At 44.8% G+C, this 27,690-nt stretch overlaps 5 protein-coding genes across 15 annotated transcripts in view; 2 read left to right on the top strand and 3 right to left on the bottom strand.

Moving 5' to 3' along the window:
- Positions 1-62: 62 nt before the first annotated feature.
- Positions 63-7,065, top strand: LOC110485704 (myoglobin). 9 transcript variants are annotated; one of them, XR_016485751.1, is made up of 8 exons: positions 64-634; positions 831-908; positions 1,226-1,415; positions 3,035-3,060; positions 3,148-3,252; positions 4,771-4,877; positions 5,682-5,792; positions 5,879-7,065. XR_016485751.1 is itself a non-coding variant. In XM_021556839.3 (5 exons), exons 1-5 carry the CDS (start codon positions 552-554, stop codon positions 3,173-3,175), a joined length of 405 nt encoding a protein of 134 aa, XP_021412514.2. In that variant the 5' UTR covers positions 63-551; the 3' UTR covers positions 3,176-7,065. The 9 variants fall into 9 exon arrangements, 2 of the variants coding, with proteins under 2 accessions (XP_021412514.2, XP_090051878.1); XR_005035456.2 differs by having other exon boundaries at positions 63-634; positions 5,682-7,065; XR_016485748.1 differs by lacking the exon at positions 3,035-3,060.
- On the bottom strand, positions 2,814-15,985 carry LOC110485703 (centromere protein M). Of its 2 annotated transcripts, none has more exons than XM_021556835.3 (6): positions 15,742-15,985; positions 15,448-15,527; positions 15,119-15,217; positions 14,928-15,007; positions 4,749-4,840; positions 2,814-3,735 (listed from the first exon to the last, which is right to left on the bottom strand). In XM_021556835.3, exons 1-6 carry the CDS (start codon positions 15,796-15,798, stop codon positions 3,586-3,588), a joined length of 558 nt encoding a protein of 185 aa, XP_021412510.1. In that variant the 5' UTR covers positions 15,799-15,985; the 3' UTR covers positions 2,814-3,585. The 2 variants fall into 2 exon arrangements, with proteins under 2 accessions (XP_021412510.1, XP_021412511.1); XM_021556836.3 differs by having other exon boundaries at positions 15,119-15,214; positions 15,742-15,947.
- Positions 15,986-16,600: 615 nt separating this feature from the next.
- LOC110485700 (putative RNA-binding protein Luc7-like 1) lies at positions 16,601-22,493 on the bottom strand. The gene is made up of 9 exons (XM_021556830.3): positions 21,547-22,493; positions 20,968-21,062; positions 20,201-20,299; positions 19,880-19,990; positions 19,495-19,638; positions 18,956-19,132; positions 18,643-18,824; positions 18,350-18,538; positions 16,601-17,867 (listed from the first exon to the last, which is right to left on the bottom strand). Exons 1-9 carry the CDS (start codon positions 21,605-21,607, stop codon positions 17,561-17,563), a joined length of 1,365 nt encoding a protein of 454 aa, XP_021412505.1. The 5' UTR covers positions 21,608-22,493; the 3' UTR covers positions 16,601-17,560.
- Positions 22,494-22,569: 76 nt separating this feature from the next.
- Positions 22,570-24,107, top strand: smdt1b (single-pass membrane protein with aspartate-rich tail 1b). 2 transcript variants are annotated; one of them, XM_090195753.1, is made up of 3 exons: positions 22,570-22,743; positions 23,380-23,523; positions 23,834-24,107. In XM_090195753.1, the coding sequence occupies exons 1-2, from the start codon at positions 22,582-22,584 to the stop codon at positions 23,515-23,517; spliced, it is 300 nt and encodes a 99-aa protein (XP_090051879.1). In that variant the 5' UTR covers positions 22,570-22,581; the 3' UTR covers positions 23,518-23,523; positions 23,834-24,107. The 2 variants fall into 2 exon arrangements, with proteins under 2 accessions (XP_090051879.1, XP_090051880.1); XM_090195754.1 differs by having other exon boundaries at positions 22,582-22,743; positions 23,380-23,542.
- A 1-nt stretch (position 24,108) lies between these two features.
- The window catches only part of LOC110485701 (uncharacterized), a 12,329-nt gene continuing 8,747 nt past the window's right edge, over positions 24,109-27,690 (bottom strand). The window contains exons 10-16 of the mRNA XM_090194319.1: positions 26,758-27,250; positions 26,145-26,373; positions 25,839-25,950; positions 25,516-25,675; positions 25,089-25,202; positions 24,401-24,487; positions 24,109-24,289 (exon numbers count right to left, since the gene is read on the bottom strand). Of these exons, the coding sequence (XP_090050445.1) occupies positions 24,158-24,289; positions 24,401-24,487; positions 25,089-25,202; positions 25,516-25,675; positions 25,839-25,950; positions 26,145-26,373; positions 26,758-27,250 (1,327 nt within the window). The 3' untranslated portion in view covers positions 24,109-24,157. The remainder of the gene's footprint in view (positions 24,290-24,400; positions 24,488-25,088; positions 25,203-25,515; positions 25,676-25,838; positions 25,951-26,144; positions 26,374-26,757; positions 27,251-27,690) is intronic.

The raw sequence follows: 27,690 nt of genomic DNA, 5'->3' as shown, positions 1-27,690 counted from the left end.
TCCTCGTTTCTAGAGTGCTTTGGATCCACTGAGGTGGTGCTGCTGACTCACTGACTTCAGTCAGTTACTTCAACTCTCCCCTACTAATTAGCCACCTAACACTTACCACCTCTAACAATGCATGCAATCCGTAGCTACCCTCTCCCCTCCACTATGATTTATGGCTGACTGTTTCTATAGCGTTTTGCTGAGTAGGCTTGCCATATGTTAGATTAGATTAATGCATTACTGAATTGGGGTTATAATGTAAATTAAAACCATATAATTCCGTCTTTTTGGCTGCTTCATTGGTCCTGTTCATTCTGATATTATTTTGTTCCTCTACTCAGCTTCCGTCTGTCTATTCCTAACCCACTGACTGCTCCGCACAGAAAACATTAGCTTTCCTACTGTACGCGTTTGTAACAGGGCTGGGGGTCAATTGAAGGTGAATTTCAAAAAAAGAAACGCGTTGTGATTAAATAGCTGCTTGTAACGTGTACGTTAATAATCGGGAAGCAAATACAGGCAGCGAATTTATCAAATTAACGAAAAATGAGTAGCGTAAAGACATGAAACCGAAACAACAGCTGGGGAAAGAACCGACGGGAGTGACAGATATAGGGGAGGTAATCAGGAAGGCGATGGAGTCCAGGTGAGTCATGAGGCGCAGGTGAACGTAACGATGGTAGCAGCAGGTGTGCGTAATAATGAATAAACTGGCGACAACGAGCGCGAGTAAACCTGAGTGACACGTCTGAAAATGGATGCCGTTTTATTAGTTAAGACCCAAGCCCTGATTTGTACTGTATGTCATGTCACTCCTTAGTCTCCCTGTCTGTCTTTCTCAGATCATGGCTAACTTTGACATGGTGCTGGGGGCCAGTGGAGGCTGACTACAACAAACATGGAGGACTGGTTCTGAGCCGGTCAGTGGACAATATTGGTCTGTACTTTGCTCTGGCCCAGGGCGTTACGTTTTTCTTACTGATACTCAGACACATCAGCAAGATGCACGAAATGCCATGGACCAGAGCCAGACTTTACTGAGTTGGCTAAGCGATTGACTGGAGTGGTTCTGGCCATCAACTACTAGACTGTTGTGTTGAATGTAATGCTATGTAATGGGTTGATGCCAATGTGTAGATATAGCAATCAGGAATGAGTTCTTTAAAAAAATGCTGTCTGTACTGTAGACTGAACTCTCCTTACAAATCTCTCTTCCTCTCTCTCGCCTTTCCTCTAGTCTGTTTGCAGAGCACCCAGACGTTGTCGCGGGCGACCTGTCAGGGAACGCAGCAGTAGCTGCCCACGGGGCCACTGTGCTTATGAAGCTGGGTGAGCTGCTGAAAGCTAAAGGTGACCACGCTGCCATCCTTAAGCCCCTGGCAACCACCCATGCCACCAAGCATAGGATTGCCCTCAACAACTTCATGGTGAGGATGAATGATTCCAGTCTCCTCCCTTCTCTCTTTATCTGAAACTGTTTTTCCCTCTATTCATACATTTGTTGCATTCACTCCAGTTTTACCATGACACTGTCATGCTTAGTTTACTAAAATGCTGAGTGAGAAATTTCCTTTAGTGATTTTATTCAATATGACGTTAAACATCAACATCTCTTGCTGCTCATCACTGAGATCATCTGCAACGTGATGGGTGAGAAGGCAGGGCTGGACGGGGCAGGTCACGAAGCTCTGAGGCAGGTGATGGGTGTGATCATAGCTGACATCGACGTCACCTACAAGGAGCTGGGCTTTGCTGGCTAAAGGGTTTACCTCAACGACCTACACCCCCCCCCCCCCCCCCCCCCCCGTGAAGCACGGGGGTGGCAGCATCATGTTGTAGGGGTGCTTTGCTGCAGGAGGGACTGCTGCACTTCACAAAATAGATGGCATCACGAGGATGGAAAATTATGTGGATATATTGAAGCAACATCTCAAGACATCAGTCAGGAAGTTAAAGCTTGGTCGCAAATGGGTCTTCCAAATGGACATTGACCCCAAGCATACTTCCAAAGTTGTGGCAAAATGGCTTAAGGACAACAAAGTCAAGGTATTGGACTGGCCATCACAAAGCCCTGACCTCAATCCGAGAGAACTTGTGGGAAGAACTGGAAAAGCGTGTGCGAGCAAGGAGGCCAAAATTCACCCAACTTATTGTTGGAAGCTTGTGGAAGGCTACGCAAAACGTTTGACCCAAGTTAAACAATTTAAAGGCAATGCTACCAAATACTAATTGAGTGTATGTAAACTTCTGATCCACTGGGAATGTGATGAAAGAAATAAAAGCTTAAATCATTCTCTCTACTATTATTCTGACATTTCACATTCTTAAAACAAAGCGGTGATCCTAACTGACCAAAGACGGGGAATTTTTACTAGGATTAAATGTCAGGAATTGTGAAAAACCGAGTTTAAATGTATTTGGCTAAGGTGTATGTAAACATCCGACTTCAACTGTATGTTTCTACACCATTTCAAATACAACAAAATACATTTGATGTTGAATCCATGTGGAAAACTTATTGGATTTGCAAAAAAAGTAGTCAATGTAAAGGAATTTCGGGAATGTTTTTTTTTTCACCCAACTATAAACCTAAATCCAGTTACATGGTTCATGTTTTTCATGTTGAATTTGTTAAACTCAATCAAATGACATTGAACTGATGTCTTTGTCCAGTGGGATAGCACACTGGAGATCTTCAACCAAGGGTTATCAAAATACCTGATCTGAACAGGAAGGGGATGTGAACTTAAGAGTTTAGGGATAGAGGAAATAGGAGGCAGGAGGGAGACTGGTAGGCGTGAGGTGGTCAGGAGTCTGCAAATAGCTGGTTCACAATTAGAGGTTTAAAAGGATCTTAAGCACAAACATTCGTAACATATTACAAGAATTTGTGTTATAAAAATAACCTACAAAATGGTTGTTGTACACTTTTCAGGAACCTATTTTGGCTCGTGAGCACTTTCAAACCTACTGGCTGAAATTTTACTAAACCTTTAAAAGCATCTTTAAGATTGTATCAACTAGCTAAGCCGTTTATTTCTCACAGGTCAAAGAAACACTACATAATGAAAGGTAAGGGGACATCAATTGCATGGTTCAATTGTCACTGTTGGGCGTATCCCAGAAAACGACATCCTTTCTATCATCCTGTTTCTATAGCAACCAGAAAGCAATTTGGAGGCATTGAACCAACGGCTTTCGCCAGGCAGCAGGCACTCCACCTAATGTCAGTATATTGACACAGCAACGAGACATTCTAAAAAAGTAAGTAGTGTGTAACCTCAATTATATTTACAAAGATACCAGACTTTCTTTACAAATGAGATCAAAGCAACAACAAATGTAAATGGTTAAAAGTTTACAATGTGAACAAAACCAAAAACGTATTTTAAAAAAAGGTACTAAGTGCATGGTAAACATTCTGCATATACAAACAAAAGGTTAACGTTATCACATGCAGTCCACTCTATATAAACCTGTTACATATCTGTTTTAGAGACCGCAATAGCTATTGAGCACAAGTTAGTCCATGTAACTACCTGGTCAACCAGACTTGGCTCGTCCAGGTGATGTTCTGGACTGAGTTAAAGGTCAAGATCACTCAAAGTTCTGCTGGTCAATGTCAGAGGGCACAGTGCAGCGGGTCAAGGTGGACAGGTAGAGACCAGTTGCCATAGGGACAAGACCGGCCGCTACCTTGAGAATGGCCAGTAATCGGTGTGCTGCCGTGGTCACCCCCTCTGTTGTCTGAGTGGAGAAAGAAAGGTGTAGGAATAAATAATGGGAAAAAAAACATGTTTCATGAAATAACAGAATGACACACTTATAAAAGATAATGAATTTGTATTACCTGTCAGTCTATTCATAACACAAGCTTCATTAAATAAACAAACAAACTCACAGCACTAACAAGGCAGGTCCTACAGGCTCTAGTATGGCTCAAAGTAGAGGAGACTTCATCCCTACTTGTATTTGTGAGAGGTATTGACATGTTGAAAGCACCGAGCTGTCTGTTTAAACGATTAGCACAAAGCTCAGACAACCATTCATACCCCACAAGACATGGTCTCTTCACAGTCCAAGTCCAGAACAGACTATGGCAGGCGCACAGTACTACATAGCGCCATGACTACATGGAACTCTATTCCACATCAGGTAACTGATACAAGCAGTATAATCAGATTATTATTATTTTATTTTTTTAAACATAAAAATACACCTTATGGAACAGCGGGGACAGTGAAGCAACACAAACATAGGCACAGACATGTATGCATACACACGATAACATACGCACTTGTACACAGATTTTGTGTTGTAGATGTGTGGTAGTGGAGTATGGGCCTGAGGGCACACAGTGTATTGTGAACTCTTAATGTATTGTAATGTATGTATTTGGGGCTTCCGAGTGGCACAGCGGTCTAAGGCACTGCATTTCAGTGCTAGAGGTGTCACTACAGACCCTGGTTTGATTCCAGGCTGTATCACAACCGGACGTGATTGGGAGACCCTAAGGGTGGCACACAGTTGGCCCAGTGTTGTCCGGGTTTGGCCGGGGTAGGCCGTCATTGTAAATAAGAATTTGTTCTTAACTGACTTGCCTAGTTAAATAAAAGGTTAAATACAAATAAATCATGTTTTTAAAATTGTATAACTGCCTTAATTTTGCCAGACCCCAGGAAGAGTAGCTGCTGCCTTGGTAGCAAATAGTGTCACCTGTCAATCATGTCTATGCGTTAACTGATACAGTTGACTCATACCTGATCCTCTGCACACAATAAGGGGCAGTGGAGGGATGCAGCCAGCTTCCTCACAGAGACCAGCCGCTCAGGGGGCACTGACACATTACGAGCTGGAGGAGGAGACACAGACACACCACAGAAACACAGGTGATAGAAATCTTTCAATATAATGATGATATAATGTGATAAGCGAGGGCCTCCCGAGTGGCGCAGTGGTCTAAGGCACTGCATTGCAGTGCTAGCTGTGCCACTAGAGATCCTGGATCGAGTCCAGGCTCTGTCACGACTGGGAGACCCATGGGGCGGCACACAATTGGCCTAGCGTCGTCCGGGTTAGGGGAGTGTTTTGCCGGCAGGGATGTTCTTGTCCCATCGAGCTCTAGCAACTCCTGTGGCGGGCCAGGCGCAATGCACGCTGACACGATCGCCAGGTGTACGGTATTATGTTTGGATCACTCCAATATATTGGTATCACTCCGCGGCGGAGGGATACATCCGATGTGAGGATTTAGAGATTTACTTGTGTGTACACCTGTGTCACAGCTGGGGTCCGCCCCTATATGTATAGACCACATGGCCGCGTCATGTTCACTTTCATTTTATCGGCGGACGTCTGTATGTTTTGAGGTACAAACTTTCTGAAGTTCGCTTGGTAAGTCACTGGTAAGTGTAATATCTTGCGTGGAAGTATACTCACTGGCTGTTTACAGCATGGAGCAGCTGGCCACTTGGCCAGTCCCTCTTCAGTGCTCCACTCGCTGTGCATGGTTGATCTGCATCTTCCACCTGTGGTTTGTCATGCTTGCGTTACACTACGACTCCATGTGCATTAATATATTGGTGGCTCTTGCTGCCACAAACTAATTTTCCTTACACAACTTGCCAACTGGCTTGTTCTCTGTGTGTGTGTTGTGAATTGCCTTAACATACTGCATGTTCTTTCCCCTGCAGAGTGTAAGAGTATCGTAGTGGGCTTTCCACTACGTTGAGACATTAACTTTGGAGTTCCTTAACGGGTGTTACTCCATATGGTTCTGTTTTTACTGCTTGGATATGAAACTGGTAGGTAATATTGGCGTAAATCTTTTTAAAAATGTTTTATCCATTACCTGGTTGCTGTTTTTTTGTCTGCCTGTTTTTCCCCACAGGGGTCTACCCGGTGTTTGCAGCAGTACTGGGTAATTTATCCCTCACCGGTGTCATGACGTTACCCTCTTCGGGTACAGCAAGCCCTATCCCCCTCTCCCTGTCTCCTGCACCCAGGCTGCTGTGGTCAGAGAGAAGTCGTAAATTCCTGGAGGAGATTATCTCCTCATGGCCACAGTTTTGAGAGAGTGAATTTTCATAGAGAACAAAGGAATTTCTTCCACCTCACAGAACTTGAGATCTGAACAACATTTATGTTCTGGAGAAGGTATAAAAGATCGGTGAAGTAACCAGCTACAAACTGGTCCGTTTGGTACAATTTGGTGAAACTCATGGGAGACAATACCATAACACTGTTTATATAATAGCCTCAGATATGAGGTTTACATCTAATTGTTGTATAAGATGAATGAGTGAAGATGATACTGTTTGTAAAATTGTGTAATGTGATTTTGGACTGTTTAATGAACGAAACTCCAATTCCCTTTTAACTAAATCAGAGGACCGCCCATGAGCCCAGTTTGGACCTGGCGTCATGAGGCAGTCTTTTTCTGCCCTCCCGAAGAAAAGCCCCACTTATAGAATTTTTCAACAGACCATGTTTCCCTCAATTACGAGAGGACAAAGGTTGCAGACCAGCTAACCTCGATAACGAGAGGGCCAAGGTTTGAGTAGATGGCTGAATATTTTAACCATACCACGTGGTTAAACTCTTAGACTATCGATACTGACAGAATAAGAACAAGTATTTGATATTAATTACTAGTCTGCAGCTAGGAATTCAGCATCATTGAACGCGAAGACCGACAACCGCCGAAAAATCTATCCATAACTACATGAATGAATGTCACTCTGAACTATCCATTCTAACCACGACAGAGTGCGGACAAACTCTCCGACAGAAACAAACTTTTCAACAGAGACCCCGACGACACACTGAGCGTAAATATATATATTGATTGCAATTGTTCCCAAATGAGTGAGTGGTCATGTGCAAAGGACTAGCATTACAAATGTTATAATTATCAACTGTTGTCTTATCTCAGTCGACCCCCACTTCCCTTTTGTACAACAAGCCGCGAAGACGGTTTATCCCACTAGGGAAACTCCATTATCATTTCCTTGTAACTATCTACTGTTTGTTTATGCATTTCTGTGAATTACTTAGTAAATAAATGATTTAAGACAATTGATGTATGGATGACTCATTGTGAAGACTGGGTTCGCGCAGATAACCAACAATTTACAACATTTGGAATGAGACTAACGTGAGGTAAAATAAATAATTCATTAATCAGAAGACTATTGATCAGATATCTGAAAAGTTATATTAGGAAAATTATAACGTTGTAATCTGAATATTTTCCTTGGTGCCCCGACTTCCTAGTTAATTACAGTTACATGATTAATCAATTTAAATCGCATAATAGTCATTTGAATAAAGATTAATCTTCAGTTTAATGATGCCAAAGATAAGACATCGGGTTCCTATTCCTCCAAGCGTGTCACGACATAGCTCTCCCAGGGCGTCAAACCCCTGCTATGTGGCCTTGTTGGCTTGGCTGAGCTTATGGCTTCCCTTTGTGACAGGTGTGATGGTGGCATCCCCCCTGAGCATCCGCATACCTTGTATGCACTGGCTGGAACACCCTACTGGATGCCTGTTTTGTGTGGTGTTCTCAGAATGCCTGCACCTGGCGCGATTGGAGGCCATGCGTGAGTGGGTCGGCCAGGCTCGGGCTCAGGCTTGGGACGAGCTCCCTCCCGCAGAAGTGGTGCGTCAGCGAGCTGTTAGTCCCTCTACTGGGCACAGTACCCTTCCCAGGAAGCGAGGCCGGAGCCACCGCAGGCAGAGCCCATCTGCTGCCAGTCCTGGACAGGGGCATGAGGCGACAACAGCTGTTCCCTGTTCCCCTTGCAGGAGAGTTCTGCCAGGGCGGAACCCACGACTGAAGACGGAACCCCCACCCACCCCCCGAGTATTTGATGCAGACTTGAAAGCCACACATGGGTCCCTCTTCTCTCTTGGCTGCCTTACCAACGCAGCCATGCTGCTGCAGGCCTACCTGCAGGAGGGCACATAGGAGCTCCTCTGGGAAGTGATGGAGGTGTCTTGTCTGCTTTCCCTGCTCCAGAGGGTGGGGTCCCTCTCCTGCACCATTGTCTTGTGTTAAGGGACGACAACGGGAGCAGCACAGCGTGCGGTGAAGAAACAGCCTGTTTTTCCCCCACACAGGTCTTCCCCAGTTTTTGCAGAGGTACTGGGTAATTTATCCCTCACCGGGTTCCTATTCCTCCAAAGGGGTCACGACATAAGTTCTCCCAGGGCGTCTGACCCCTGCTCCGTGGCCTTGGTGTCTTGGTTGAGCTAATGGCTTCCCTTTGTTACAGGTGTGACGCCCCGAGCTTATGGCTTTCCTTTGTTACAGGTGTGATGGTGTCAATCGTCACCGCCATAGGGACGTGCATGGGAAACCCAGGCGCTCGGGGCGCCAGAGGAGAGGCGGGCCCCGGCAGGACTCGACACACCCTTCCCGGCCACTTCTCCCGGTCTCAAAGGGCAAAGTGGGAGAGAGGGTGTGGTCCCCCTGGGTGTTGTCCACAATGCTCGAGGGGTACAGACTCCAATTCCGGTGCCGGCCCCCGTCCTTCAGGTGCCTTTCGTGTCATCACGGTGGCCAACCCCCTGAAGAAAACCCTGCGGTCGGAGATCTCCTCTTATTTTGTGGTCTCAAAAAGAGAATAAGGAGTTTTGATCGATTCTGGACCTCCACAACCTCAATGGGTACTTGAAGGTACTGAGGTTCCACATGCTGTCCCCAGCCGCGTGTTGCAGGCCGTGTCCAGGGACCAGTGGTTTGTGACGCTGGACCTTGGGGATGCGTACTTCATGTTCCTGTTCACTCAGCTCATGGGCAGTACCTCCGATTCACTTTCAAAAGGGACGGCTTACGAATTCATGATTCTTCCCTTTGGCACCCCGCACTTTCACAAAGTGACCAAGGGCAGATTGGCCAGATTACCCCCTTGGAGCAGCAGGCACATCAATACACTAGAACGCTGAGCTGTACTGCTGGCCCTGCGGTCTTTCCTTACACATCTGAAAGGAAGACATATCCTGGTGAGAACAGACAACAGCACAGTGTTGGCTTACATCAACCATCAGGTTGGACTGAGGTCACGCCGCCTCAATCTTACAGCACAGGAGCTCCTCTGGGCTCAGGTGCGTCTAGCGTCTCTACGCGCAGCGCACGTATCTGACATCCTGAGTGTGACAGCGGTTATGCTCTCGAGGGAGGGCCCGCCACCTTGGGACTGGAGCCTACATCCCCAGGTGGTGCAGCACCTGTGGGACAAGTTCAGGAGTGTGCAGGGGGACCGGTTTGCCTCCCTGGACAATGCACACTGCCCCCTGTGGTACTCCATGTTGGAGCCACCAGGGCCTCTGGGCTTGGATGCTCTGGCTCTCGATTGGCCAGGGCTGGAGCTTTCCGCATTCCCCCTTTTCCCCTGATCCAGGCTGAGCTGGACAGGACCAGGATGGAAGAGCATCGTCTGCTTCTGGTGGTCCCATACTGGCCCAGCCTTCTTCTGCCCCTGTTGTCTGGGACACCTTGGCAACTTCCAGAGACCATACCTGCTGTCTCAGGCTGGGGAACTCTGTGGCATCCGATGCCGCACCGCCTCAGTCTGTGGGATTCGCCACTGAACAGTACCAATGGTCCATGTTAGGACTACAGGAGTGTGTAATGAACACCATGCAGAGCACAAGGGCGCCGGCTACAACCGCGGCATACCAGTTGTGCCGGCGGTTGTTCTGCTCTTGGTGCACTGGTATTGAGGTTGTGCCCGAGTCGTGTGGGGTGCAGTATGTCCTCCAATACCTGCAGTCTCGCTTGGATGAGGGCGTGGCAGCCTCAACACAGAGGGTATTTGGCCGCAATATCTGCCTGCATTGTGGGGTGGATGGACAGGCCAGTGGGACGCCATCCCTTGGTCTCCAGGTTTTTGAAGGGGGTTCGTCGCCTGCGTCCAGTTAGGACCCGCTCACTGGTGAACTGGGATCTCAATGTAGTCTGAGGGCTAAAGGATGGACACTGGGGGGAGGAGTATATCTCTCCGCCCCAACTCTTCATTCCTCCCGAAGGTTTTGTCAGACAGGCATGTGAACATCCCTTTTATCCTGTCTGCTTATGACCTCCCGGCAGTGGCGGGGGAGTCTGACCTTCCCTCCGGCATGCTGTGCCCTGTGAGGGCACTGGCTGCCTATGTGGAGTGGACACGGTCAGTGAGAACAACAGACCAGCTCTTTGTCTGTTATGGTGAGAGAGTCCTGGGGGCTGGGCTATCAAAGCAGAAGCTCTCTCACTGGATCATGGACACGATTACGACAGCATACAGCCTGGCTGGCATGCCAGTGCTGGGATCTGTGGTGGCACATTCAACACGAGGTGTGGCTGCATCCTGGGCTCTACTGAGAGGAGTGCCCCTCACTGAGAACTGTGCTGCGGCCAGCTGGGCTTCCTCTTGCACCTTTGCTAGGTACTATCAGGTAAATGTGGCACCTCCCTCTGCAGTGGATTCAACGGTCCTGGGCGTCACCTCCCCTTCCGGGGACTGTGTCGGTGGTCCCTTCCACATTGACGGTCCCTGCGTCTTGGTCCCGCACTGGGACTTCGCCGCTGGCTGACCAGGTCCCTCTAGCACCGACTAATCTGATACGGGAATACCAATATATTGGAGTGAACCAATATAGTGAAACATAACGAAGGTTACATATGTAACCACGATTATGTGAGCTATATGGATCACTCCAATCCTCTACAGTGCTAGAGACTAGAGGTCGACCGATTAATCGGAATGGCCGATTAATTAGGGCTGATTTCAAGTTTTCACAACAATCGGAAATCGGTAATTTTGGACGCTGATTTTGCAGATTTTTTTTTTTTTTTTAACTAGGCAAGTCAGTTAAGTACACATTCTTATTTTCAATGACGGCCTAGGAACGGTGGGTTAACTGCCTTGTTCAGGGGCAGAACGATATATTTTTACCTTGTCAGCTCAGGGATTCAATCTTGCAACCTTACGGTTAACTAGTCCAACGCTCTAACCACCTACCTCACGAGGAGCCCGCCTGTTAAGAAGCCAAGGTAAGTTGCTAGCTAGCATTAAACTTAATCAATCATAATCACTAGTTATAACTACACATGGTTGATGATATTACTAGTTTATCTAGCGTGTCCTGCGTTGCATATCGATGCAGTGTGCATTCGCGAAAAAGGACTGTCGTTGCTCCAACGTGTACCTAACCATAAATACCAATGCCTTTCTTAAAATCAATACACAGAAGTATATATATTTGTAAACCTGCATATTTAGCTAAAAGAAATCCAGGTTAGCTGGCAATATTAAGCAGGTGAAATTGTGTCACTTCTCTTGCGTTCTTTGCACGCAGAGTCAGGGTATATGCTACAGTTTGGGCCGCCTGGCTCATTGCGAACTAATTTGCCAGAATTTTACGTAATTATGACATAACATTGAAGGTTGTGCAACGTAACAGGAATATTTAGACTGGATGCCACCCGTTAGATAAAATACGGAACGATTCCATATTTCACTAAAATAATAACCGTCTTGTTTTCGAGATGATAGTTTCCGGATTCGACCATATTAATGACCTAAGGCCCGCATTTATGTGTGTTATGTTATAATTAAGTTTATGATTTGACAGAGCTGTCTGACTTACCGATGTTAGGCAGCACTAGGCTCGTAAACATTCAAACAGCACTTTCATACGTTATGCCCGCAACTCTGCTGTTTATGACTTCAAGCCTATCAACTCCCGAGATTAGGCTGGTGTAACGATGTGATGTGAAATGGCTAGCTAGTTAGCGGGGTACGCACTAATAGCGTTTCAAACGTCACTCGCGCTGAGACTTGGAGTAGTTGTTCCCCTTGCTCTGCATGAGTAACGCTGCTTCGAGGGTGGCTGTTGTGTTCCTGGTTCAAGCCCAGGTAGGAGCGAGGAAAGGTACAGAAGCTGTTACACTGGCAATACTAAAGTGCCTATAAGAACATCCAATAGTCAAAGGTATATGAAATACAAATGGTATAGAGAGAAAAATTCCTATAATAACTACAACCTAAAACTTCTTACCTGGGAATATTGAAGACTCATGTTAAAAGTAACCACCAGCTTTCATATGTTCTCATGTTATGAGCAAGGAACTTAAACGTTAGCTTTCTTACATAGCACATAATGCACTTTTACTTTCTTCTCCAACACTTTGTTTTTGCATTATTTAAACCAAATTGAACATGTTTCATTATTTATTTCAGGCTAAATTGATTTTATTGATGTATTATATTAAGTTAAAATAAGTGTTCATTCAGTACTGTTGTAATTGTCATTATTACAACAACAAAAAAATTAAAAGCGTCCGATTAATCGGTATCGGCCTTTTTTGTCCTCCAATAATCGGTATCGGCGTTGAAAAATCATAATCGGTCGACCTCTACTCGAGACACTAAAGTTCATGGAGAATAAGAGTGCCTCCTCTCAGCTGCCCACTGCACTGAGACTAGGAAACACTGTCACCACTGAAAAATCGACGATAATCGAGAATTTCAACAAGCATTTCTCTACGGCTGCCCATGCATTCCACCTGGCTACCCAACACCTGCCAACAGCTCTGCACCCCCTGCAGCAATTGGCCCGAGCCCCCCCGCTTCCCCTTCACCCAAATGCAGACAGCTGGTGTTCTGAAAGAGTTGCAAAATCTGGATCCCTACAAATCAGCCGGGCTAAACAATCTGGACCCTCTCTTTCTAAAATTATCTGCCGCAATTGTTGCAATCCCTATTACTAGTCTGTTCAACCTCTCTTCCGCAACGCCTGAGATTCCCATAGATTGGAAGGCGGCAGCGGCCATCCCCCTCTTCAAAAGGGGAGACACTAGACCCAAACTGTTACAGACCTATAGCTATCCTGCCCTGCCCTTCTTAAGTCTTCGAAAGCCAAGTGAACAAACAGATCACCGACAATTTTGAATCCCACCGTACCTTCTCCGCTATGCAACCTGGTTTCCAAGCTGGTCACAGGTGCACCTCAGCCACGCTCAAGGTCCTAAACAATATCATAACTGCCATCGATAAAAGACAGTACTGACTGTGCAGCCGTCTTTATCGACCTGGCCAAGGCATTCGACTCTGTCATTATTGGCAGACTCAACAGCCTTGGTTTCTCTAATGACTGCCTCGTCTGGATCACCAACTACTTCTCAGAGTTCAGTGTGTCAAATCGGAGGGCCTGTTGTCCGAACCTATGGCAGTCTATGGGGGTGCCACAGGTTTCAATTCTCGGGCGGACTCTTTTCTCTGTATATATCAATGATGTCGCTCTTGCTGTGGGTGATTCTTTGATCCACCTCTACACAGACGACATCATTCTGTATACATCTGTTAACAAACCTCCAAACAAGCTTCAACACCATACAACACTCCTTCCGTGGCCTCCAACTGCTCTTAACAGCTAGTAAAACGAAACGCATGCTCTTCAATCGATCGCTGCCCGCACCCGCCCGCCCGACTAGCATCACTACTCTGGACAGCTCTGACTTAGACAACTACAAATACCTAGGTGTCTGGTTAGACTGTAAACTCTCCTTCCAGACATTAAGCATCTAGAATCGACTTCCTATTTCGCAACAAAGCATCCTTCACTCATGCTGCCAAACATACCCTCGTAAAACTGACTATCCTACCGATCCTTGACTTCAGCGATGTCATTTACAATATAGCCTCCAACACTCTCGTCAGCAAATTTGATGCAGTCTATCACAGTGCCATCCGTTTTGTCACCAAAGCCCCATATACTACCAACCACTGCGACCTGTATGCTCTCGTTGGCTGGTCCTTGCTACATATTCGTCACCAAACCCACTGACTCCGGGCCATCTATAAGTCTTTGCTAGGTAAAGCTCCGACTTATCTCAGCTCATTAGTCACCATAGAAACACCCACCTGTAGCACGCACTTCAGCAGGTATATTTCACTGGTCATCCCCAAAGCCAACACCTCTTTTGGCCACCCTTCCTTCCAGTTCTCTGCTGCCAATGACTGGAACCAATTGCAAAAATCACTGAAGTTGGAGACTTATATCTCCCTCACTAACTTCAAGCGTCAGCTGTCAGAGCAGCTTACCGATCCCTGCAGCTGTACACAGCCCATGTGTAAATAGTTCATCCAAATATCTAACTCATACCCATATTTGTTTTTCTGCTCTTTTGCACACCAGTATTTCTACTTGCCACATATCTCACTCCAGTGTAAATTGATAAATTGTAATTACTCGCCACTATTGGTCTATTTATTGCCTTACCTCCTTACTTAATTTGCACACACTGTATACAGATTTTTCTATTGTGTTATTGACTGTACGGTTGTTTATTCCATGTGTAACCCTGTGTTGTTTTTGTCGCACTGCTTTGCTTTATCTTGGCCAGGTCACAGTTGTAAATGAGAACTTGTTCTGGCGTACCTGGTTAAATAAAAGGTGAAATTTAAAAAATAAGTAATAATATATAGAGGCACCTCAAATGATGTAGAGAACGTGTCGCAGCCATGGGATCTATATATAGGGGCAGACCCCAGCTGTGACACAGGTGTACACGGGAGTAAATCTGTAAATCCTCACCTCGGATGTATCCCTCTGCCGCGGAATGATACCAATATATTGGAGTGATCCATATTGCTCACATAACCATGGTTACATACGTAACCTTCGTTTCCTCAGACACATTGGTGCGGCTGGCTTTCGGGTTAAGCAGGCTTTGTGTGAAGAAGCAGTATGACTTGGCTGGGTTGTGTTTTGGAGGACTCCGTACCGGAGTTGCAGCGATGAGACAAGACTAACTACCAATTGGATACCATGAAATTGGGGAGAAAACAGGGTAAAAGTACAAACAAAATAAAAAATATATAATAATTGTGATAAGTGTTGATGAAAGATGGATAAAGGAGAAGGATAGACAGGCGAGTTAATTTCCTTACCACTGGTAACCAGGAAGCAGACTTTGCCCTGGAAGTAACCTGGGTCTAAATACTTGAGGGAGGTCTCTGCTGACTGGAAGCTGAGGAGAGAGAAAAGCAGTAGCATTACCACTGGAAGTGGAGGCCAGTAAAAGCCACACAATAGGTCCATCTCTCTATGGATGGTTCTTATTGTCTGTATGTGAATGTACCTGAGCTCTGAGGTTAGGTGAATGATGAAAACCACCAGATCTATCCGTGGCCGAGACTCCTCATTTTCCATGGGGAGTGGGAGGCTTCTGGCCAACCTTCTGGTACAGAAAGACAAGACTGTTAGAAGGGTTGTGACTAGATGGTATACAGCTACTTTCGTCAAGTGACTTTTCGTAGCAGGTTAGGAGAGCATTTTAGCTAACTCTAATACTTTTTTAAACCTAAATCCCCTAACATGTTATGAAAAGTCTCTTCCGTCCGTAGCTGTATACCATCTAGTCAAAACCCCTACCTAGCTCGCTAGTTGAGAACTCAATTCAGTACTTACACATTGACGTTGACAGTCTTCTCTTGAAGAACAACAGTGTCAGCTAACTTCTGCTGAAATTGCTCTTCGTTCTCCACCAGCTGGAATAAGAAACACATTCATTGAGTAACGGGTGAGTTAGCGGTGTTGTGTCAGCTATCTAACTAAACAGATACAAATATTGACTTCTGTTTATGTAAATGTATCAATCATCTGGATAGCAGTAATGTCCCATTTGTCGTAGTGATAAGAATCTTTGCTAATTAGTTACGTTTGCTAGCTACCTAGGCCAACGTTACTTACAGGACCACTTACCAGTATGTTGGCCGTGTTTAGTCCAGGAAGTTTACTAAATGGTTTGAGTAAAGACATTTTACTTCCAAAAAGTCAAATTGTGTTATAAAGCGTTCAACAATCCTGTCGCTAAATAACAATTCATACACAACTCCAATGTTATGGTGGAATAAAATAATTTATCCATGACTTTTGTGGCGCGTAATTTCAAACTTCCGTTAAACGTCATGACGTCTTCTTCTGCTGCCATTTTCTTACGGAGCACGACTGCAATCTACTGTCTAAAAAGTGTAACTACACAAATGTAATCCTGCTGCTACCTCCACTTTGCACAATAATTCGGATATTTCTTTGATAAACAGTAAATTAAAGCTAGAAGCCATAGTTGCTACATCCATTTTTGAACGTATAAATGAATGATATATACCCATTGATTCTTGAATGTAATGTATAAATGCCTCACGAGCCAGTTTTTTTTTTCAAGTCAGTTAAGAACAAATTCTTATTTTCAATGACGGCCTAGGAACAGTGGGTTAACTGCCTGTTCAGGGGCAGAACGACAGATTTTGTACCTTGTCAGCTCGGGGATTTGATCTTGCAACCTTTCGGTTATTAGTCCAATGCTCTAACCACTAGGCTACCTTGCTGAGCAAGTTTAACCTTGTTATACTCCAATGTTAATAAACAAAATGTTAATACTATATAACCTCAAAACATGGTTAACATAATTGTTTATATCATGGTAAGTCCTGTCATCCATAGCTATGAATTTGAAAGGTTACAGTTCTCCAGGCCCATCCCTCAGCTTTGTACCAAAACGCAGGCTGCTTTGTTGTTTCAACTAAGGATTCCAACATTAAGAATGGACAGGAAACATGAGTCACAATGGAAGCAGGACTTTTATTAACTTTGTAGTAGATGGCACAGCAAGGTAGATCCCCCAAACATCCACCTTGACTCACAGCAAAAGACTGTGTGTGTGTGTGTGTGTGTCTGACCATGGGTTTCTGCTGAAATGTATGCATCTATTCATGGGTTTCTGCTGAATACCAATAAAGTAACAGTATGTAAAATGCTTGTGTACGTTGTCAACTATATGGAATTCTACATGGCCATATTAGTGTGAAGAGTTAAGTGGTACTCTCAAGTATGTTTATCTTTCAAAGATGTGGTTGTTCATCACTGTTTGTGTATAAATCTAAGTTGTACACACTATACACGCTTCCCCCATATGAAACCGATCTTTGGATCCATGTTGGAACCCAGAAAATGACAACAGCATCAACATTGTCAATCATAATGATGATTAAAAAAACAGAACAGCATTTCTAAAATAAAATAATGTTTAAATGGGTAGAACATCCATCTCCCTCTACTAACCCCGTCCCAATATCCAATTATTACATGAAATAAAGTGTTGCTCCCAGTCCAACCTCCTTCCTTTCGTTCAAGATCTTTCCCATTCATCCCAATCGAAAGCTCCACCAACTATCTCTGCATGCTCCCGTCCTGATTTCCTTGTCCCAATTTTTCCTCTCCACCCAATTTATGTCGCACTTCAACATGAATGAACACTCACTCACCACCCTCCTGGACCCTTCCAGCCAGTCCCAATTCACTCCCTCCCACCTGGCCATAAACCTTTGATGATTGCGGATCTGAAAGGTCTGGATAGGTATAAGCAGTGTAGCTTCCACCATATTGCTTCCATCTTATAGATCTGCAAACATCTAAGGGTTATGACTCAGGTGAAGGGGTAAGGAGCCCATTAGAATGGGCTTTTTCTCCAGCTTTCTAAACCCCCCCTGCTCTAACATGACCTCGGATGTCCCCCTCTGTATCATATCTCCCCCGACTCCCTCTCCCCATCTGAGCTGGAACGTCTATCCCTCTCTAGCGACAGAGATCTCTCTCTTTCTCTCCCCCTGGCCATCATCTCTGGAGAGGTGGATCTCTCCCGGTCTTCCCTCGTCATAGGCTCGGGCCTGTCGTCTTGCTCCCGGGAGCGGGGTGGGCCCTCTCCTCCACTCTCCCTCCATCTCTCCTGGGATGAGGAGCGCCCTGAGGGTGAACGCCCTGACGGAGAGCGCTGAGATGGTGAGCGGGGTTCTCTGTCTCGGGTGTGTGAGGATCTGTCCCTGGAAGACCTGAGTAGAAGGAAACAGATCAAGAATTGGTAAAAGATCAAGCACCCGATGATAGACAAACAAAATGAAACCCAGACAAACTGTTTGGAAAGAGCTGGTTCGTATTCATTAGGGCACAGTATAGCAAAACATTTTACAATGTATAAACTGCCAAAACCAGACAACCTGGTAAAATTAAGGTAAAATAAAAAGGTAGTTGTACTGCCCTGTTTTAATCTAGTTGCTGTCTGAATTGAGTGACATAAGGGCTATGTGGGTCGTGTTCATTAGGGCACAAGGTACGTAGAAAAACATTTTGCAACGGAAAGAAAACATCCAAGTTTTTTGTTGTTCAGGCAACCTGGTAATATAAAAAAGGTAGTAGTACCTCCTGATTTCATTCAGTTCTAGTTTTAGTTGGTGCTTGATTTTAGTGACATAAGGGCTAGCTGCCATTTTCTAAGTATCACATCAGGGTTCCTGTCTGTCTGTTTGGGCCTCACCTCTTCCTCTTGCTCCTGTGAGAGTGGGAGCGCGAGCGATGCCCGTCTTTGTGTCTATGCTTACGCTCCCGTTCCCTGTCCCGCTCTCCTCCTCCCTCCTCCCTGGGACGAGAGGAGCGGTGTCGTCTCGAGCGATGGGAGGATGAGCTGCCTCCCTCCCTGTATCGTTCACCACTTCTTGATCTTGTCCTGTGAAAAAATACATCAGTGGATTGTTAAAATACAAGAGAACAAGCATTTTGAAGTATTTATTTGATGTCTGAACTGGTGGGAACAAGTCAGACTTAGCTCACCTCCGGCGATCTCTCTCCCCCCTCTCTCTTTCTCTCTCCCTCTCCCGTACACGTTCAGTTTCGCGCTCCCTCTCCTTTTCCCTCTCTCGTTCTCGCTCCAGCTCCCACTCCTTTGCTCTCTCTTCCTCCTTTTCCTCCCTTCTTCTCAGTCGCATTCCTTCTTGCTTCTCCATAACGGCTTTCTGTAGCAGGAAAAAAACAATAACATGTAACTAAGTACACAAATCCCACTTCCTGAAAAGCAAGGTAAACATCTACATAACTAGTGATATCCTACTAGGTTCTGACTACTGATATATGGTGTGTGTCTCACCCGTAGCCTGTCCAGCTTCTCCCGGATCTCAATGAATCCCAGATGCAGTTTGCCTCCGAAGTGGTCAGCCAGGCGGCGGTCATTGTCATGGAGACCTAGGTAGGCGGAGCACACCTCACACACCCGGAGCTTCTGCTGCTGGAAGCTGGACGCCGGCATCGAGTTCCTGTATACGTCCTGGGAGAAAGCAACAGTAAACCAGACTGACGTTAGAACTAGGACACTGCAAAGTTCTTAGTGCGTATGTTGCGGTGTTGAAGACTAACGTTAATTAGGACATAGTACACAAATGCCTGACCCACTTTCAAATGACTGATATTGACTGACTTTTGGGATATATTTTGAGTGCACATGTGAAATTCCTCTTATACCTGGCTGTTAAACATCTAAGAGGCCTTGCTGAAACAGGTTTGTATATACATACAAATACCCATATATACATTTTTTTTAACAAGTTCATCTTTATTTAATCACAGTACAATTTCTAGCTCCGATGATTGGTTGTGACCACAACCATCCTTGACCCCCTGCCAACTGACCTCTGCCTCCTTCTTCATTGCGCGAGTCTTCTCCACCTTCTCCAGGACCTCCTGTGCCTCTTCCACATTGCCCTCGCCCCCCAGCTGCTCTGCCCGAGCCAGCAGCTTACCGATCTCCTCGTTCAGCTCGTGGACCCGCTCAGCCTGTTGATACCAGAGAGAAAGGGTTAGAATTATGACACGGTGACAACCAGAGCAACAATAATCTCATTTTAATGACAGTTTCTTATACACGGTTGAAATGTCATTTTCTGAAAATAATCAGATACATTCATCTAGAAAAACCAGAACAACACATACCATGGAATTGGATTCCAACTATAGTGTCAATTTACCTAATGAGCATGTGGGGAACTAAGTAAGACAAACAACAAGGGTCGGTCACCTTGGCGGCAACCTCAGCGCTGATCTCATCCTGCGTCTCAGCTAGTCTCTTTTTTGCTAGCTCAGTCCTGCGGTCACAGTCAGCGATGAATGACTGAAGGTGCTCAGCAGCCTGCGGTGACAGGGGATGGCGAGGAGCATTTAAAGTTGCCAGATTAGAGAAAAAGCATCAATAGATATTACATGGAGACAAAACAGAAGGGGAGAGAAAGAGACAATCCATTGATCAACAGATCACATGGAGTTTGCATGCAGAGGAAACGTGTGTGTGTGTGTGTGGTAAACATGAATACTAGGTACGTGACAGTCCAACATGACTCACGTCAAGCTCAAAGAAGTACTCCTGTTGCTTGGATGCGATCTCGAAGTCAGCCCTGAGGGCCAGGTCGTGGACCTTCACACACTCTCCCAGGTCCATTCTCTATACGACGACAAGTAACATCCATTAAATCATTCACTCAAAGCTGTACCTACAAGTCCTGTACTCAGGAGTGCAATTGACATTGTGTTCTATAAACACTACTACACACAACCATTGTGACAAAGACAGTGTTTCATAAACTGGGGGTCACCTGATTGAAAAATGGGGTCACGCGAGAACTCCGAAATACAATAAATACATTGTGCTTGGTTCATAGAACCGGGGTTACATTAGTAAACTCCATAGCCGCTAGATGTGATTAATAAACAGCGGTTACTGTTTTCTTCCTACAAAATGTGGATCTATCTTTAGAACCGTTTAAGCTACAAAATATTATGATCCCATCACTGAAAGATAAGACTCTCAGGAACACGTGCGCTTCTTTTGTTTCCCTCTACAATGGCAGGACACAATAGAACAGAGTGGACAAGACAAGGCACTAAATCAATTATGTTCTTTTCTACACAGAAGAGCATACAAAACTATTGCCTGATGATCTTCTGAACTTCCCAATACTTCAAACCATACTTTCTTCAGATTGAAATACTGATTTGTAATAGACTGTCTATGTCTATAAGCCCCAAAGATTTACAAATGTATGTCAAAATATGGTCACGGGCCAAAAAAGTTTGGGATCCCCTGGACTAAGTAAGATGTCATGTACTCACAGTGCCGGAGAGAATGTCGTGAGGACAGGAGTCCAGCAAATGACTCTTGCAGACCCGCTCATCTGTAAATTTGATTCTCTGGCGCATGGTGTCCCCTACACGAAAATAAATCAGACAAGGGGAGAGAGTTAGTGAGCAGAGCAATGTCATGTCAATCGCAAGAAGCAATAGCTGTGTGCATACCAGACACCACCTTCCTATTATCCAAAATTGTGATTACGGTGGGTGCATATGCCCATGTGGATCATTCATTCCTGAAACCAAAGCTAGTTTAACTTTAGCAAGCTAATCTAGTTATCTGTCCAACGTTAGCTGTAGCCAGTCAGTAGCATCTCGTGGGCCAACAATATCCCAGCTAGCAAACATCAACAATGTGACAAGGTCTGAAACGGAATGTTCCTTGTGTTTACTTTACTGTGAACACAACAAGTAGTTAGTCGTCGTTAGCATTCAGCCATTTGTCCCCAGGCTAAGGTAGCTTAGCTAGCTAACGTCAGCTAGCATAATAACAACTAGTTAAAAACATTTCCTCTGAAACATCGAGCGACACTGAAACAGTGTAGCTTGTCGTTAACTCACCATCTCTACTTGTGCCCATCAACTGGTCCAACATCGCTCGCATTTGCGCTTGAGCCGACATGTTTCTTGTTTATGTCCACGACACTACAAGCCGATGGTGTCTGCTGCATGCAGCCTCGACCACAGGCCTCTGACGGCTCGTGGACGTCGAACAACTTTTCTCAGAGAACCTCAAGTTCTCGTGACGAATAGTTTGAAACAAACTAGCTCGCTAAAACCTTTTCTTAAGACCTTCCACCACCTTAACGTTTATAATTATCAAGTTTGTAATACCAATTTACAATGCAAATATTAGGTAGCTAAGCCTATTCCGAAATGTTTCTCGTCCCCGTTCTTCTCTCAACTCGAAGTATAGCGAGGGGACAGTATGCTGAGTGGCGGGTAGTGTAATTTCAAATTCGGATTATTGAGGTAAACCCGAAGGTTTTTAGGTAGTTGTGAGACCAACCACAGTCCCTTGTTAGACCGTAAATATCATAGACATATTCTAACGTATTTATTAATTCGGTGTCCTTTATTTTTCGACTTCCTCCTCTTTCCGAGCGCGCTCTGCCTCGAAGGAAATGCTGGTTGGTTGAACAGCACAAAATGCTGCAGTCCTCGCGCGCTGGTTGGGCTGAATGGCATAAACGTCATTTTGATCGCTCTGTCGTCAGATATCGTACGCATTTCTATATTTTTTTTAAAGAAAAAAGCGCTATAATAAATGTTAGTCAATGCTAGCGCAAGTACAACTGAGTACAAGTACAAGCGCAATGAAATTGTAGCATAGATGGCATATGAATGCATATAGGCCTAAACTGGATTCTATGGGCAAGGACAGTGTGTGAGAAGCACATAATACTACAAGTCTGGAATGATCCATTCTAAATATGACTGTTCATACATTGTGCATTACATGTATTTATTAATGTCTTGTTGTTCGATCTTTGCTGTCGTCATAAAATGCATTTGGCATTCGGCCAACACCACGGATAGACATACGTCCTGAACCCACCCATAACATTGCTGTCCCGCCCACCCCAAACTGGAAAAATGGCGACAGCTGTCCTGTGGCTCTCACGGAACCTCGTATCGAGGAATACGGGGGTAGTAAGCCGTAACATCGTCTTGAAACCGTCTAACACAACGAGACTGAACCAATGTCGAAATGCGGTATCAACAGCAAATGGCGGTGTTCAACCAAAGCCGGATAAAGTGAGTTTTCATGCATGGTCAAGTCGGTTAGTAAGCAGGCTGGGTAACGCTACACATAATGTGGGAGGTTCCTGACTCTTGGAGCAGATTGACAGCAGTCTTTGCCAATCACATTTTAAGGAATTTGGAGAGACAACTGCGGGAGCCAATGAACTTGTGTATGTTTTATACGGAAGTAATTGTCATTATTTTAGCCACTTTTCGTCGAAAAATTATACCATAAAGCTAATATGTAAATGTTTTATGTAATAAAGTATTGGTTTACACAGAATATACCAGTGTAACATATGAACACAACTAGAAATACCATGGGGTATTGGAGTGTCCATTTTTAGGTCAACGTCCATATCAATTGAATTAGCCTGTTTGTGGGAAATAAAACATTTCAGATCCATAATTTATTGTATTATGAGTATGGCACCCTGAGCATCTGCATTTATTATGTGAATCAAGGAAATTGTTGAGTATTTATGCATTCTGAAAAATCCCATGTTCTCTTATCTGAGGCTTTGAACCATACACGGTATTTTGCTTGATGTGGTCATGTTTCTGTATGATAGCGGTTTTAGTTAATGTAGTAACCTTTTTTCAGATTGTAGATATTCTGAATTCCTTTCTTTCGCCCCTATCACCCAGATATCCTTCGGCCTTATCCGCATGACCGCTGTCGTGATTCCCTTCCTGTACGTGGGAACTCTGATCAGCAAGAACTTTGCGGCTCTACTTGAGGAGCATGACATCTTCGTCCCTGAGGATGATGACGATGACGACTGAACCTAGGTCAGTGACGAGAAGAGAGGTATTGATACAGCTATTGATGTATAAAAGGCTAATAACATTACTAGTCCCAGGGTGACACATAGGCTACCCTAAACTAAAACATCTCTTTAATATACTATTGTCCCTAACAGTAGTTTAGAGTGCATGCGTGCAACATCTTATTTACATAATGGTATGTACCTAATCCAAACAGTCATGTTGGAACATGTTGACATGGTACCAATGATTATCTAAAAGAGAATGAAGAGAAATAATACAACTGTGAAAATTAATGACCATTGACATTGCTTGCATTTTCATTCCTTCCCAGGGTGCTTTGCAATAATGATGGCATGCCACTATGAGGAAGGAGAGAGAGATGCCCCCTACAGGAGAAGATTGCCCTCATCATGATCCACCTCTCCATCGCCTTTTTTCTCTCTTTCCTCCCTTTTAGTCCCACTTTCACCTCCTTGCCACGGATTACTACATATTATTTGATATCATTGCGAGGTCACCGCACAGTCAGACTTCACTCTTGCATGTGTCTTATTATTTACTCAATAAAGAGTCTGTGTGTCAAAATAAATAAAAAATAACAACACATTTGTTGGGGTATGTTCTTTGGTGTTATTTTGTGGTTGTCCCTGTCATTCTATAGACCAACACAGAAGAGACCAGTAGAGTGACATTTCTTATCCATATTCTGTTGCGTGTGTATGTAAACACGTATGGTGGTTGAATGGTTGGTCTGGAGTGGAACAGTAGAAACGGCATATGCAAGTACCTTAGGACAAGATGAGGGAAATTTGACTAAAGATTAGTATTTGTGTTTATGGTGTGCTATCAGGATTTTGTAAGGGTTGATCATGTGGATACAGAATATTACCAGTAGTACCTTAGTTAGAGACTGCACTTCATTCCTTAGACAGCCAATCTCTTTTTGTAGGTACTCGACCTCAATCTCCTTTGCTCGTAGCAGCATCTGGAGGGCAACACAGATACATCAGTTTAGTATTTTTGGTCATTTTAGTGATGCAATACTCATCAATATGAAGATTATTCCACAATTCTTTCACCAGTATCGTGTCAATGAATGAATAGTGCACCGATGTCACTGATGACCAGTACTAGTTGTTCTACATGGTTATTTTTAGGACCCCAGCAGCACGTCATTGAGGCAAGTTTTTCAGGATTTTGAATTCATCTGGTCCAGCCAATAGATGGCAGCATCTGGAGGACAACATTACAACATGACCAATCACCAATGGCCGACACAAATCTACACACCAATCAATCAATCAAACACCAATCAAACTCGGATGTAAGCCTTGCTTCCAATCAGACCTAGTTTCAAATACTAATTCAGGAACTTCCATTACTTTTCAATACATTTTGGTCGATTATTTGTTTTTTACAAATAACCATTCAAATACTCAAATAGAAGTACTTGTTTTAGGCTGAGAATTTGAAAATAGTCATACACAGAAGAAGGCATTTAAATAACAAATGGTCAAATACAGCATGTACATGAATCCGGTTCTGCTTCCAATACAACTAATCAGAATGTCAAACTTTATTCTTACTTCCAATTCCGAGGGACTGCGCTCAAAGTTGCCAGGGGAGACGTTTCCTGACCTCTGACCTGTGATGAAGTGGCGCATGCGGCTGATCTCCTCAGTCAGACGAGCCTGCAGTTCCTGAGACAAACATGAAGAAGAAATAAAAATACTTATCACTATTGCACTGTGTGACAGTATGGTACATTGCTTACATTGATAATTAGAAAATTAATTAGAAAATTAATTTGTTGTTAATTAGTCTCATGACAGACTGCTCGCTCTCACTCTTCCTCTCTCTGCTCTCTTTCTTTCTGCTCTTTCTCTCTGCTCTCTCTCCCCTCTCTCTCCTTCTTCTTTCTCTCTCTGCTCTTTCTTTCTCCCTCTCTCCTCTCTCTCTGCTCTCTTTCCCTCTGCTCTCTATCCCTCTCTCTCTCTCCTTCTGCTCTCTGACCTGGTTCTCTCTGCGGAGCTGTTCCATCTCACTGTCCTTCCAGCTCACCTCTGTTTCTCTGTCTCCTCCTCTCTGCTCGGCCCGGTTCAGCTCCAGGCACTTCTGGGAATATCTCTCTGACAGAACGTCCAACTCACTGTGGAGGGCATCAGCCTGGGGCCTGTAGAGAACCAAGAACACATGTTTAACACACATGCATGAATGCACAACCACACTGATACACAAGCACAGGGTGAATAGTTATCCCATTTGAGAAAACTTTCTCTTCCACATTCTTTTGGTGCCTTTCACTTTGATGTCTGGCTAAAGAGAATGGATCTCACGTCTGTCCTCTGTGCGTAGTATCCATATGGCCACCCCCTTCAGTCATCCTTCTGGCTTTCTCCACCTCCCTCTCCAGCTCCTCCCTGTGAGCCTCCTTCAGGGCCTCAACTGCTATAGAGCACAGAAGTGGAATAACATGACAAGGAAAAGAGAAAACATTGAAGCGAAGTGGGGAAGGACATGACACAGGAGGGTAGGAAACCTGTTCCACAACAAAAGGTGCTTTGTGACATCATCCCTAGAAAAAGTAACATAACACTCTTCATGATATTACACAGTACTCCCAACAGGTCTCTCCTTCCCACCTTGTGCCGTGGCCTGGCTCTCCTCCTGCAGTAGTCTCTGTCTCTGCAGCTCTCGGACCTCCCTTGCGTGACTCTCCTGGAGCTCCATCAGGGCCCTGCGGTGGGCCGCCTCCATGGCCTCCAGACGCTGGCCGCAGGGGGCCCAGGGACCACACAGACTGACCATCTCCATCCCCATCTCCACACGCTCCTTACGCAGACACTCCACCTGCTGCCTGAGTGATAGCGCCTGAGAGAGAGGGAGAGGAGGGGGGTCAAGGGGGGGATAGAGAGGGGAGGAAGATAGGGGAGAGATAGAAAGAAAGAAGGAGCGGGAAGAGGAAAGGGAAGAGGGTTGAGAGAGAGAGATGGAGAGAGAAAATAGTTGGAAAGAGGGGAGAAGAAAATGGAAGTGTGAGACATTGAGAGAGAAAGAGAGAGAGAAGGACATGTGAGAAGGGTGAGGAAAGATTCCCTAAATTATTCATTATGTATATTGAAAACATCCTTTTTGTTTCTATAATACCTTTACAAGACAGTTCTAAACGTTATGATTATTAAATGTTAAACACTCAAATGAACAAATAACTGTTTTACATCTAGGATTTTGAGTGGAAAATAATTCTCACACTACCTCCCTCTGTAGAGCTGTTGCACTGGTCGTCTGAATCGTCTGATTAGGAATCATCTGATTGGTCTGATTAGTCTGTGCACCAATCAGAGACAGCGCGCTCATCTCCCTGAATGTTAGACTCTCGAACTCCACCCACTTATTGTTGACGTCCACGTCCATGGTGTGAGTGACAGGTACAGGTACGCCGGCTTTCTTCAGATCCAGAGAGTCCCATCTGCTGCCCATCTCTCTGAAGGGGATCCCCCCCTCAAACCATCTGTTCCTCTCCTCCAATCGCTTGGCTTGCTCTCTGTCCCAGCCCTCTCCTGCCTCTCTCTGACTGTCTGATGACATGTTGGGGGAGGTGTCATCTAGATCCGGGGCCAAAGAGTCCATTTGACAAAGGTTGGAGGTGGAGTTAGTGGTTTGAGGGTCGGAGTCTTCACAGGTGAGCACAGAGGGAGGCTGGCGAGACGACACAGGCTGAGAGTTTTCTCTTTCACTGTCTGACCGTCTGTGATATAGTAATGGGGACCATAGGAAAAGTGTTTCAGATATAGTTACATAGTCACATTTTTTACTCTGGTATATTATTACATTTGTCTGATTGTCTTCTTGCTGCCTCCAATTCCATTCATTATGTCGTAAAGTAATTATGTGCATTTCTGTTGTGATCTTAGGCCACACCAGTCTAAGTGCAGGACTTTGTCTGCGTCTGAAATGGTACCCTATTCTATTCCCTGTGATGTGCATGAATTAGTTTGGACCAGGACTAATAGGAGCTTTGATCCAAAGTAGTGCAGTAAATAGGGAATAGGGTGCCACTTCAGACACAGTGCCACTTCAGACAGACTTCCATTTCAGAAACAATGTCCTGCACTTAGACTGGTGTGGCCTAAGATAACAACAGAAATGCACATAATTACTTTACGACATAATGAATGGAATGCGATT

Source organism: Oncorhynchus mykiss, chromosome 13, assembly GCF_057628025.1.
Source record: "Oncorhynchus mykiss isolate SJ-2025 chromosome 13, ASM5762802v1, whole genome shotgun sequence".
In the NCBI taxonomy this organism is placed as follows: Eukaryota; Metazoa; Chordata; class Actinopteri; order Salmoniformes; family Salmonidae; genus Oncorhynchus; species Oncorhynchus mykiss.
This window is presented reverse-complemented; position numbering and strand designations above follow the sequence as displayed.

Bases quoted from the DNA above. Each gene is read 5' to 3' on its own strand.
- LOC110485703 (XM_021556835.3), bottom strand. From the start codon at position 15,798: ATGTCTTTACTCAAACCATTTAGTAAACTTCCTGGACTAAACACGGCC. The intron at 15,218-15,447 runs GTAAGTACTGAA...TTTCTGTACCAG, and splicing joins AAGACTGTCAACGTCAATGT to AAGGTTGGCCAGAAGCCTCC. The intron at 3,736-4,748 runs GTATGAGTCAAC...TTCTCCACTCAG, and splicing joins TATTGTGTGCAGAGGATCAG to ACAACAGAGGGGGTGACCAC.
- LOC110485700 (XM_021556830.3), bottom strand. From the start codon at position 21,607: ATGTCGGCTCAAGCGCAAATGCGAGCGATGTTGGACCAGTTGATGGGC. The intron at 19,639-19,879 runs GTGACCGACCCT...TGGTATCAACAG, and splicing joins GCGCTGAGGTTGCCGCCAAG to GCTGAGCGGGTCCACGAGCT. The intron at 17,868-18,349 runs GTGAGGCCCAAA...CCTTCTACTCAG, and splicing joins CACAGGAGCAAGAGGAAGAG to GTCTTCCAGGGACAGATCCT.
- smdt1b (XM_090195753.1), top strand. From the start codon at position 22,582: ATGGCGACAGCTGTCCTGTGGCTCTCACGGAACCTCGTATCGAGGAAT. The intron at 22,744-23,379 runs GTGAGTTTTCAT...CCTATCACCCAG, and splicing joins TTCAACCAAAGCCGGATAAA to ATATCCTTCGGCCTTATCCG.
- LOC110485704 (XM_090195752.1), top strand. From the start codon at position 552: ATGAAACCGAAACAACAGCTGGGGAAAGAACCGACGGGAGTGACAGAT. The intron at 909-1,225 runs GTCAGTGGACAA...CCTTTCCTCTAG, and splicing joins GGAGGACTGGTTCTGAGCCG to TCTGTTTGCAGAGCACCCAG. The intron at 1,416-3,147 runs GTGAGGATGAAT...CTGTTTCTATAG, and splicing joins TTGCCCTCAACAACTTCATG to CAACCAGAAAGCAATTTGGA.